General features: G+C 45.3%; 1 protein-coding gene and 1 long non-coding RNA gene across 2 annotated transcripts in view; one reads left to right on the top strand and one right to left on the bottom strand.

Moving 5' to 3' along the window:
* The window catches only part of LOC108165902 (uncharacterized), a 47,611-nt gene that overhangs the window by 31,655 nt on the left and 3,487 nt on the right, over positions 1–12,469 (bottom strand). The window contains exon 3 of the mRNA XM_081615721.1: positions 11,155–11,366. Coding sequence (XP_081471847.1) covers positions 11,155–11,366 — 212 coding nt within the window. The remainder of the gene's footprint in view (positions 1–11,154; positions 11,367–12,469) is intronic.
* On the top strand, positions 8,428–9,127 carry LOC103459842 (uncharacterized). The gene is made up of 2 exons (XR_532819.2): positions 8,428–8,965; positions 9,043–9,127. It is a non-coding gene; the product is annotated as an uncharacterized LOC103459842 (long non-coding RNA).

The following is a 12,469-nucleotide window of genomic DNA, read 5'->3' as shown; positions in this document are numbered from 1 at the left end:
GAAGTGAATACCAGAGCTGCTCTGCCTACAACACCAATGGAACATGTCAGTGAACTGGGCAGTAAATCATCTACTGATGTGCTCTATCTGGACCGTCGTTCAGGTTGCAACCAAGTGCTTCTGAAGATAAGCAAAGTTTTGCTGCGGAATGGGAAACACACCCTTGAGACGTTTGCCATACTAGATGATGGTTCGGAGAGGACAATTCTTCTCCCAGAGGCCATTCAGAAGCTTCAGCTACAGGGCACCGCAGAGAGTCTTACTTTACGTACAGTAAGGCAAGGACTGAGAACACTGCATGGTGAATCAGTGACAGTCAAAGTCTCCTCTGCCAGTCAACCATCCAAAACATTTACCATCGAGAGAGCCTTCACAGCAGATGATCTAGGTTTGGCTCAACATTCATACCCAGTGAAAGCACTGCAGCAAAAGTATAGACATTTGAGGAAGCTTCCTTTGCAGTCATTTTCGAATGCTCAGCCGCTCATTTTGATTGGATCAGACTGTCCCCACTTAGTCACCCCCATCCAACCTGTGCGGCTAGGCCCACCTGGCGGTCCAGCTGCAGTCAAAACTAGGCTGGGTTGGGTACTACAAGGACCTGTCCCGTCCCCTCGACACTCTGCACAACCTCAACAATGCCTCTTTCTTTCAGCTGCCTCACCTCAATCAGACCTGTTAAGTCAAGTAGAAAGACTATGGCAACTTGACATTATGCCGTACAGAAGTGAGAAACTAGTGACACGGTCACGGAGGGAAGAGCAAGCTATGAAGCTTCTGGAGGGGAAAACGATCAGACTGAATATTGAAGGTGTAAACCGATATGCAACGCCCCTTCTGCGTGTCAGTGATATGCCTACACTACAAGTATCACCTGTGGCGGTTCTTCCCAGTCTACGTGGCACAGAGAAGCGCCTTCATCGAGATCCAGTGAAGGCTAAAGCTTATCAAGCAGAGATCACCAAGTTAATAGTGACCGGCTATGTGAGAGAAGTAAGTGAAGAGGAGATGAGGGCTTCAAAGGAATCGTGGTTCATCCCCCACCACATGGTGACACATAACGGTAAGAACCGTGTGGTGTTTAATTGCTCATTCACTTACAAAGACCAGAACCTCAACGAGCTACTGTTGCCAGGCCCAAACCTGGGGGCCTCTCTCCTTGGTGTGCTATTACGCTTCAGAGAACACTCCATTGCAATTAGTAGCGACATCAAGGGAATGTTCCACCAGGTGAGACTGCTGCCGGAAGATCAACCACTGCTACGTTTTATCTGGCGTGATCTGCAAAGAGACACCCCTCCCAAAGTGTATGAATGGCAGGTGCTCCCATTCGGAACAACATGCTCTCCTTGCTGCGCCATATACGCACTTCAGAGACATGTCCATGATCACTGTCAGCAGGGAGAGGATGTTTGTGACTCCATTGAGAAGAACTTCTATGTTGATAATTGGTTGCAGAGCTTTTCTTCTCCAGATGTGGCTAAAGAAGTAGTGGAGAAATTAAGGTCACTATTATCAGAAGCAGGATTTGAGCTCAGGCAGTGGGCCAGCAACACCCCAGATCTCATTGGCCATCTACCAAAGGAGTTAAGGTCGGAAAACAGTGAACAGTGGTTGAATCAAACCAATATGGATCCCCAAGAACCTGCTCTTGGCTTGCGGTGGATGTGCAACTCTGACACTCTACAGTATAAATCCAGGCCCTTGAACCGTAATCCTCCCACTATGAGGAACATCTATCGGGTTCTGGCAAGTCAATACGACCCCCTAGGCTTCCTCGTCCCTTTCACGACAAGGGCCAAAGTACTAGTCCAACGGTTATGGGACAAAAAGCGTGAGTGGGATGATCCACTGTTACCGAGTGATCTGCTTTCTGCATGGACTGCATGGGAAGAGGAGCTGCAACATCTGGACAATGTCAGTTTGCAGCGTTGTTATGTAAGCCCCGAGCTGGACAAAACTGACAGTCAACGTGAGGTGCACATCTTTTGTGATGCATCACAACAGGCATACGGAAGTGTTGCATATCTACGGACGGAAGATCCGGCTGGAAAGGTGGAAGTTGCTTTCCTGACCGCACGTTCCAGAGTGGCTCCTAAACGGCAGTTGTCCATGCCACGTCTGGTACTATGTGCAGCTTTAACAGGAGCTCAACTCGCCAGCCTGTTGACCAAAGAGCTCACCCTACCATTATTCAAAGTGGTGTTGTGGACGGACTCCACCACTGTTCTAACATGGATTCAGTCAGATTCCTGCCACTTCAAGGTATTTGTAGGAACTCGAGTTGCTGAAATCCAAGAACTGACAGATAGCTGGGCTTGGCGATATGTGGCAACATCTGACAACCCCGCAGATGATCTAACTAGGGGTAAACGAATGCGAGACCTCACCTGCCAGTCCCGGTGGGCATGTGGACCATCCTTTCTGCAGAGTCAGTGGCCGGAGCATCCAATTATACCATGCACCGACTTCGTTGAGGAGCAGCGTAGAGCAGCCACTTGCTTGGTTGTAACTGCTGAACCCTGTCCACTTCCAGATGCACAGAAATTTGCCAGTTTTAATGACCTCTTAAAGGAAGCTGCTAAATGCCTTCAGGGGTCAACTGGTGATAATCTCACAGCAGAGAACTACAAAGAGGCTGAACTTACTCTCCTAAAATCTGCTCAGAGAGACAGTTTCCCAGATGAGATCCAGTGGCTGACCACCGGGAAACCAGTTCATTCATCCAGTCGTTTAGTCACCCTGGCACCGGAATTTGACGAATCACTTCAACTCATCAGAGTAGGTGGCAGACTCAGACAATGCAGCGATTTGGAACCTGCTATCACTCATCCAGTAGTATTAGATCCTAAACATCCTGTTACCAAGCTACTCATTCGGCAGGCTGACAGTGATTTAAAGCACCCTGGAGCAGAGAGATTGTTTGCAGAGTTGAGAAGGAAATATTGGATTCTTAGGGGCCGTGAAGCCATAAGGAGTGAACAGCGCTCCTGCCCTGAGTGCCAGAAATGGAGAGCTCAGCCTGTCAATCCGAAGATGGCAGACCTTCCCCTGGCACGCCTCCGATTGAATCATCCAGCCTTCTTTTCAACAGGAATCGATTGTTTTGGTCCAATTCAAGTGAAAGTTGGTCGGCGAATGGAAAAGCGCTGGGGTCTGCTCTTCAAATGCTTGACAACTCGTGCCGTTCATATTGAGGTGCTGTCTAGCCTCAGTTCTGACTCATTCCTCATGGCATTAAGAAGATTTGTCTCTCGCCGAGGTAAACCAGCTGAGATACTCTGCGATCAAGGAACTAATTTTCGCGGAGGAGAGAAAGAGCTGCAGCAGTCCTTTCATGCTCTTCATCCCTCCTTACAATCCCAATTAGCAGAACATCAAATAACGTTTCGATTTAATCCTCCCAGTGCTCCCCACTTTGGAGGATCCTGGGAACGAGAAATCAGATCTATAAAGGCAGCTCTGAAATCTACAATAGGCTCACAGGTTGTTCAGGAGGAAATCCTGCAAACAGTGCTGATCGAGATTGAGGGAATACTCAACTCGAAACCTTTGGGGTACGTATCATCAGATCTAGCCGACCCAGATCCCATTACCCCAAATCTGTTGCTGATGGGGCGGCTAGACCCTTCCCTACCGCAAGTGTTATATCACGACTCAGAGCTCATTGGACAGCGACATTGGAGGACCTGTCAAGTGTTATCAGATCGTTTCTGGACACAGTTCATACGCCACTACCTGCCCACACTGCAGACTCGGTCGAAGTGGCAAAAGGACACTTTTCCTATTCAGATGGGTGCTGTGGTGATGATAGTGGATCCACAACTCCCCAGAGCCTCATAGCCTATTGGAGCGATCAGCAGAGTATTCCCGGGAGCGGATGGCTTGATCCGGTCTGCAGAAGTCAAGGTGAAAGACCGCATGTACATACGGCCAGTGAGCCGCCTTATCCGTCTACCTGCAGTGCCAGAATCAGATGGACAGTGAGCTTTATGCTGCAAACTTGCGGTTGCAAGTTTGGGGGCGGCTGTTCTGAAGGCCGTGCTGTAGTCCCTAGCCTCGCCACCAGGTGGCGCGGCCGTTTGAGGGTGATATATTTTTTCCTTTCATAAGACATTGTTCGAGAAGCTGTACAGAGCAGCAGATGTGGTGTTTGTTAGCGGTTTCGTGGGTTTGTTCAAGTGTGCGTCCATATGAGTGGTAGGTTGCAGTGTATTTATGTTTGAGATATGTTTATATAAGTAGCTTCAACATTTTCTGTTAGACTTTATTTAACATAAGCGAAGGGTGTGCTAAGCTAATTTATATGCTAGTACGGTAACACATAATATGTTTGGTCGCTTTGTTCTACTTTGTTTAACTTTACTTGCAATGCAACATGATTGTAATTTGCTGTAAATGAGTGTATATATTCATGGTAGATTGTAATTTTTATTTATTCATTTGTTGTAGAACCACACACACCAAAACCGCCGATTAAAGAACGGAACCGTCATACTCCTTCATGATTGCCTCGGGGTCATCTGGGTATCTGATCGGTACACACTCTGCGATCGTCATTCTTATCCTGAACCCTGACGTGCCAATAGCGCCGTAACATGCCTTATTCGTTGGAGGTATTTGGCTGTGGCTCCTTTCCTTGTGACCTCATCGAGGTTGCCATTTGCTTGTGGTATTCCCAGGTAGCTGTGCTCTATGTCTGCTATTGTTCCTTCTGGGAGTGAGACTCCTGTGTGGGCGACCTTCCCTCTCTTTGTAACCATCCGACCACACTTCTCTAGTCCGGATGACATCCCAATGTCAGTGCTGTAGATCCTGGTGGTGTGGATCAGTGAGTCGATGTCTCGCTCGCTCTTGGCGTACAGCTTGATGTCATCCATGTAGAGGAGGTGACTGATCGTGGCCCCATTCTTGAGTCGGTATCCGTAGCCAGTCTTGTTGATGATTTGGCTGAGAGGGTTCAGGCCTATGCAGAACAGCAGTGGGGACAGAGCATCTCCTTGGTATATGCCACATTTGATGGACACTTGTGCAAGTGGTTTGCAGTTGGCTTCAAGGGTGGTTTTCCACAGCCCCACAGTTTGCAGTTTGCAAGCCTTCACAGTTTGCAATGAAGGCTCTTAGAGTCCTATTGATGTTGTACATCTCTAAGCATTCAATGATCCAAGTGTGTGGCATTGAGTCATAGGCTTTCTTGTAATCAATCCAAGCGGTACACAGGTTGGTGTGTCGGGTTTTGCAGTCTCGGGCGACTGTGTGGTCTACAAGGAGTTGGTGTTTGGCTCCTCTGCTATTTATGCCTATGCCCTTCTGTGCCTTGCTCATGTATTTATCCATGTGCCCGCTTATCTTAGCCGCTATGATGCCTGACATGAGCTTCCATGTTGTAGAGAGACAGGTTATTGGCCGATAGTTGGATGGGACTGAACCCTTCGTATCAGGATTGTGCGCCCTTCAGTTAACCATTCAGGGTGAGTCCCATTTTGTAGCAGCTGGTTCAGTTGAGCTGCCAGTCGCTCATGGAGGGCAGTGAGTTTCTTAAGCCAGTAGGCATGGATCATGTCAGGTCCTGGTGTCTGCTCTGTTGTTATTACCCTGCCATTGAGAGTACACTTTAGCTGGTTGGGTGGCGAAGAGCCGGTTAATCCTCCTGGCTTCATTCTCTCTCGTGTATCTCTTTAGGCGGCTGGCCAAGGCTTGGAGCCTTTGTTTGGCAGTTTCGAGTGCTTCAGGTATGGGCATCTGGCTGTACTTCTTGGGTACTGATCTTTTCATTGCACCCCTTTGGAGCTCTGACAGTTGACTAACTTCCCTCCTTGTTATCTTGATCTTAGCCTCTAACCGTCTTTTCCATGGTGGGTATTGGGTCTCATGGTTGCTCTTATAACCAAGCATCTCAAGGATCACTGATGCTGAGTTGTATATCAGCTCATTGGTTTCTGTTATGGTGTTGGTAGGGAATGCTGCATTCACATCTTCAATGAGACTTTCTGATGGTACTTCACTCAGCCGTTGTAATTGGCGTCGGGGTCGTCTGGTGTTCATTCGGGCCATGATTCTCTCTCTCAGGTCAGTTGCTGCCTCGTTCAGCTCAGATGGTTCGTTCATTACTGGGGCTCCCCCAGCCCCTTCCCCTTGCCGTAGCACTTGTGTCGTACCTCGTCAATCTCAAGTTGTGACAGCAGTTGTTGGAACACTGAGCTACTAGTTGTTTGGCAGTTAGTGTTGACTGGGGATGTCGAGCTAACCATTCCTCCCACAGTCTTTGCATGTAGCCCCTCTGACTAGGATTACTTGATTCCAACAGATCCATGTTTTCACCTCTCGCCCATTTCCGTCTTGTTCCACTCTGGTTCCCCAGCACCTGGACACAGACCTTGTTTGACCGGGCGACGTCTGAGCCGGCTTATTTGTGTCTCTCATGGTATGAGGTAGGCTATATAGCTCCAACGGTCTTGCCTAAGGACCCACACTGACAGCTCAATGTCACCCTAAGGACCCACACTGACAGCTCAATGTCACCGTTGTAACTTTATGCCCCAGCCCCCAGCCGGGCCTCGAACCCGGGTCTCCCGGGTGGAAGACTGGTGACTTACCTATTGAGCTATACAGTCAAAAAAAAAAAATTCCCTTCTCACCCTCCGCGGGTGGTCTGTTTCATCCTCTGAGCTCGGGTCCTCTACCAGAGGCCTGGGAGCTTGAGGGTTCTGCGCAGTATCTTGGCTGTGCCTAGAACACTGAGCTACTAGTTGTTTGGCAGGTAGTGTTGACTGGGGATGTCGAGCTAACCATTCCTCCCACAGTCTTTGCATGTAGCCCCTCTGACTAGGATTACTTGAGTAGTAGCATTCCAACAGATCCATGTTTTCACCTCTCGCCCATTTCTGTCTTGTTCCATTCAGATATATATATATATATATATACATACTAGCATAACACTAGTGTTAATATTGGATATCAACTTCAGTCCAATTTTTTGTATTTGAGCATCCCTAACAGTTACTTTTTTGTAGTTTAGAAAATTAACCTGTAACATTAATAGCTCACTTTCTAAGTTAACCTGAAGAAAATTTATACAAAAATCTGAAATTCTATTAAATTTAATAATAAAGAGGCAAACTCACAAATACGCTTATAAAAAATGTCTATACTCCAGCTTTTAGTTTATGTATTCATCTTTGAATGAACGAATGGGGGGTTTGAGGGAGGAAATAGACCAGGAGACAGACGGTAGGTCCGAGGGAGACAGATGAACTAACAAACGTTAGGACGCTTGTTGGTCACCCAAAATCAACAAAAACCCGGACATTATCATCAATCAATAAAATCCCCACAGCCAAAATTGAAAATTGGACGTTATGCTACTAACACTTAGCTTTCGTCAACAACTCAGAGGCGGAAGTGAGAGTGCTGTGCAACGCAAATATGTTGGAACACAGTGCGCTAATTAATAAAACTTAAATTAACGAAGCTTTGAGGCAGATAAATTTTCCTCGAGGAATTTTAATAATCAAGGTACTCAAATCATTCAAGGAATTGTTTCAGCCCTAGTCTAATATATTAAAAATTGTGTTATTTGCTCACAAATATTCTAGTCTCTGGTGAAAACTTACATTTTCACCATAGTTGCCTCAGAAATCAGTAAATTAAAGAAATGGTTTGACAATAATACATCATCACTAAATTCGGACAAGAATAAAATCATTGCTTTTGGAAACTGTTACAAAACTTCTCAAATTCAAGTTTAGATGGAGGATATGACTCCAGAAAGGGTATACATTAGCGGTTGTATGACTTCATATTTTTTAAGGTCCACTACAACATGATAAAAGTTGAGTTGACGTCAACTAGTGATGTCATAATGACGTTGGCGAAAAATGCTTCACAGCAACTTGGGAGGCTTTATCAGCTTTATTCATGGCAAATATTGATGAAACAAAAGATTTTACTAAATCTATTATGCAGAATGAAAAGAACAAGATCAGAACATTATCACAGACTTCTTTGTGAACAGCGGTGAAAAGTACGTAAAGTTGCACAGTCGGGTCTGACTTTTTTTTTTTTTTCAAACACTGCCTGAGACCGATGATCTCTGGATAGCTGCACATATATGAGTCAAATTATTACACTGACTACAATGGTGTTTTTGGAACATCACAAACCACACTTATCATGAACGGATCCTGTTTGGTTACTGTTAAATTGCCCAGATGCGCAGCAGGACGTCCTGCTGACTCTGACTTTACGGGATGAACCGACATGCAGACAGCGGCAGAGATCGCCTCTATCAGATCCTCAGAATGAAGCTTGAACTTCGTTTTGTGAGGATTTGAGTTTTCTGTGTGTTTATTTAGGTTTCTATGATCAGTTGAGTCTCCGTGTTGTACCGTCTACCAGATTGATCCCAGCTGTGTCTTGTTTCCTTGATTACTCCCGTGTGTATTTAATTCCACCTGTGGCTCTTTACTGTCTTTATTGTCGTATAATGACATTGTCTCTAGCAGTGTTACTCCTGTTGGGTACCAGGTTGGGTTTTCTTCCTTTTCAGCTCTGACCATCAGAGGGTGCCAGGGGCCGCTTTTCCTTGGTGGGTGTGTCAGTAGGTTTCTGCTGGACGCACCTGGCTCGAATCGTCATCTAGAGGAGTATTTAAGCGGCAGGCTCCCGCACTTCACCGCCAGAGTGTTTTACCTATAGTGGACATCTTTCCCCGGAGACTTCCCGTTTTCGAGCCCAGAGGGAATTCCATTCACGACGCTGGGAGCGAGATTCACCGGCAACCTGCGCCCGCCCACATCCCTCTGTTTAAAAGCCCTCAGCGCGTCTCCAGCTGGAGTCCGCCCCAAAGCACCTGAGGTCTCTCTCTCACGAGTCTGTCCGTTCCTCATCCCTCTCCTAGTCAGCCTCCGTTCCAAACTGCAACCTGGTACCGGAACCCTCCCCCGACCAGAACTCATTACAACCAGTAAGCTCCGTAACCCATACAAGTAGCCTGTTTTCCTACGGTCATTAAACTCACCTCCACTCTCCTTTTGTGTGCAGCCGTGCCAGTTTTCCCACTGCAGCTTCCCGACCACGGATGATTTGACCATTTTCTGATCTCTGTCAGTAAACATCTAAACTTTTATTCTGCCTCTCTGTGAGTTTCTGCATGTGGGCTCAAAAACTAAAACCCAGCATGACAACTCCAGTTGCTATAGGAGCGTCGTTCCACTCATGGCAGTCGGAGGATGCAGGCCCAGACAAGATACAGATCCTGAAGCGGAGCCGAGGCCAGAGCCAGAGCCTGACTGTGTGGGGTGTGGCAAATCGCTGGACATGTTGTGGGAGCCGTCGTTTCTCTAGTCCTGGGGCTGAGACCTGTGGGGGCCAACTGGTCCATGACTGACCAGTTGGCCAGTCCAGTCGGAGGACCAGGCTGAGGAGCATGCACCGGTTTATCAGTTCTTGGGCTGCCGCCCATTACCCTTGACAATCATTTTTAATAAATGCCTCTGAAGGGCTTAAAATAATTCTGGTTGTCGTGTTCACTCTGTTTTTGTTGCGGCCACCGAGGGCAAGGTTCAGACTCCAGATACCCTGGTCTGCAGTCTCTATATGCGTGGCGCTGCGCTAACCATGGCCCCACACAACGGCTATTCCAGTAGCCTTTCCTGGAATTTTCAGTTTCTCTTTGGTAAATTATTTACATTTTTATACAATTTCTGCTATCTAACGAACTCATCTAGTTTGCCTTCTTTCATTTTCTTGGAAAAATCAGTTTTGTCACACGATTGCGACTAGTCAACTGGCCCCGTAAAAAGTCATTTAGAGTAAAGAGTCGACTAGTTGGTGCAACCCCTAGTATACATTAATAAGGTCCTTTGTGTAATAATAACGAAATCATTTGGAAACCTCATATTAAACATTTACAGAATAAACTATATAAAATCAATCAATCAAATGTTATTTGTATAGCACATTTCAGCAGCAAGACATTTCAAAGTGCTTCACATAATTAAAATAAAAATAACATGTGACATTGAATAATCAGTGAGAAAGAGAAAGAGAAAAAATATATATATTAAAAAAGATAAAAACATTACTTTTTGTTACGAAACTTAAGCGTCTGTCGTCGCCGGACTCCGCCGTCTGTTTAACACGGGATATCCAGGCCCCGCCGCCAGACAGGGCAAGGTCTTCTACCTTGCAGCACCAGGCACCGTTCGCCTGTCACACCTAATTTTTGCGCTAGGACTACGCTGTCCTATGCGGATTTTTGTGCACTATTTTTACCTGTTAGAGTCTAGAATTTACAGGGTTTTCGGTGCCCGCAATGACTTTTCATTAAAACGTAGACAGTGAGAAAGAGAAATAAAAAGAAATGAATAAATAGATAAAAAGTAAAGATAAAAACATCGAAGACATCAAAACATAAAAGCATATCAGTCCTGGTTAAAACAAATATATTCTGAATAATAAATCACTTCATATTCTATTTAACTGATTTTGCCATATTTAACAAATTATTCAGAGATGTAGGGAATTAATTACAAAAGCTCTTAATATCCACTAATTATCCTACGGAAACTAGCCATTAGAATCATCCATAATGTTGGTTATTATGGGCACACAAACCAGTTTTTCTTCAAATCTAGAATTCTTACATTTGAAGAGCTGGTGGAATTTAAAATTGCTCAAATTATGTTTAAGACATCAAGTAAACTGCCTGCTGAGGATATATAGAATATGTTTTTTGAAAGAGTATTGAATATTTCTGACACACAAGACAGAAATATGGCTGAGAATTTGCAAAATGTGTATATGTAAATTGAGGCTAATGCATATGAGTGTGTAGGTATGGATTAGACATATGTAAACCCAGATAAGATGGAAAATTAATTAACCTATGTTTATTTTTTTTTTATTTTATTTTATTTATTGAGGGTCCATCTATAAATATGGCATGAGTTTATGGGGTAGGAGTTCATACGTTTCTTACTTCTTCCTACTCGTTTTTAAGCCTGTTAAGATTACTGTGGTACAAAAATATGTGTCTTTTGCATTTCTTGTTCATGTCTGCGATTTTATACTTCTATCATGTTCAAAGTAAAATTGAAATACAAGACAACAGCACACTGAAAATTTCAATGCAGAAGGTTTCTTTGTTCTTACCAGTGAGTCTCACACATGGCCTCTGACCTCCAGATAAAACGTCCATCTTTGTAGACACAGATGGCGTTCGGGTCGTCTGTCAGTAGAGGATATTCTGAAAACTTCTTATTCACAGTCTCGTCTGGACTGTGAACCAGAACAGTATACATCACTTCCTGTGTGTATAGTACAGTCTCATAAACCCGCATGACCGGATGAGCTCCAGAACAAATCTGTGGAAAGCAGGCAGATTGTTAATGGAACAAAACAACTATTAACTGTAGTTTTATTTATACCAACAGACAAGAACAGGCGCATTGATCAGGGACAGTAAATGAGATGGAAGCTGTGCAGAGATGCCCCAGAGATGGTCCAACTCAGAACAGCTGAGTGCTCTGAGTGGATATGTCCACATATGGTGGTGGATATGGTGGTGAACCTTCCCAGTGTCATGGGTGGTGTGGTTGAGGTGGTGAGGAGATGACGCAAGACCCAGGTTATGGTGAAGAATGATGAATTTAATAAGGAAGCTCAACAGTCCAAACAGGCAGCATGGCGGAGAAGTTAGCAAACAGCTAAAGACCGGTAGCAACTGACAGGAAGACTGAAACAGGAGCTAAGCTAACCAGGACTTAACAGTTCGACTGGAGAGCTAGGAGCTAAGCTAACCAGGACTTAACAGTACCACTGGAGAGCTAGGAGCTAAGCTAACCAGGACTTAATAGTACCACTGGAGAGCTAGGACGAATAGGCGTAAGACAAACTGAGACATAGACAGACTTCGACAAACTAAGACAGCAAATGATAAGGATCCGACGAGAGACAAAGACAACAGGTGGACTTAAATACACAGGGAGGGTAATCAAGGAATGAGACACACCTGGGGAGCAATCAACGGGGAAGACAGGACAGGGACAAGACTAAAACACAGAAAATCTCAAAATAAGTACACAGAAAAACACAGATCCCAACACCCAGGAGTGGCCGGCTGGACAAAATTACCCCAAGAGCGCAGCGACAACTCATCCAAGAGGTCACAAAAGACCCCACAACAACGTCCAAAGAACTGCAGGCCTCACTTGCCTCAGTTAAGGTCAGCGTTCATGCCTCCAGCATTAGAAAAAGACTGGGCAAAAATGGCCTGCATGGCAGAGTTCCAAGAAGAAAACCACTGCTGAGCAAAAAGAACATTAAAGCTCGTCTCAATTTTTCCAAAACACATCTTGATGATCCCCAAGACTTTTGGGAAAACATTCTGTGGACCGATGAGACAAAAGTGGAACTCTTTGGAAGGTGTGTGTCCCATTACATTTGGCGTAAAAGGAACACTGCATTT

The sequence above is a fragment of the Poecilia reticulata genome, chromosome 14 (genome assembly GCF_904066995.2).
Source record: "Poecilia reticulata chromosome 14, P_reticulata-male-v2, whole genome shotgun sequence".
Lineage (NCBI taxonomy): Eukaryota > Metazoa > Chordata > Actinopteri > Cyprinodontiformes > Poeciliidae > Poecilia > Poecilia reticulata.
This window is presented reverse-complemented; position numbering and strand designations above follow the sequence as displayed.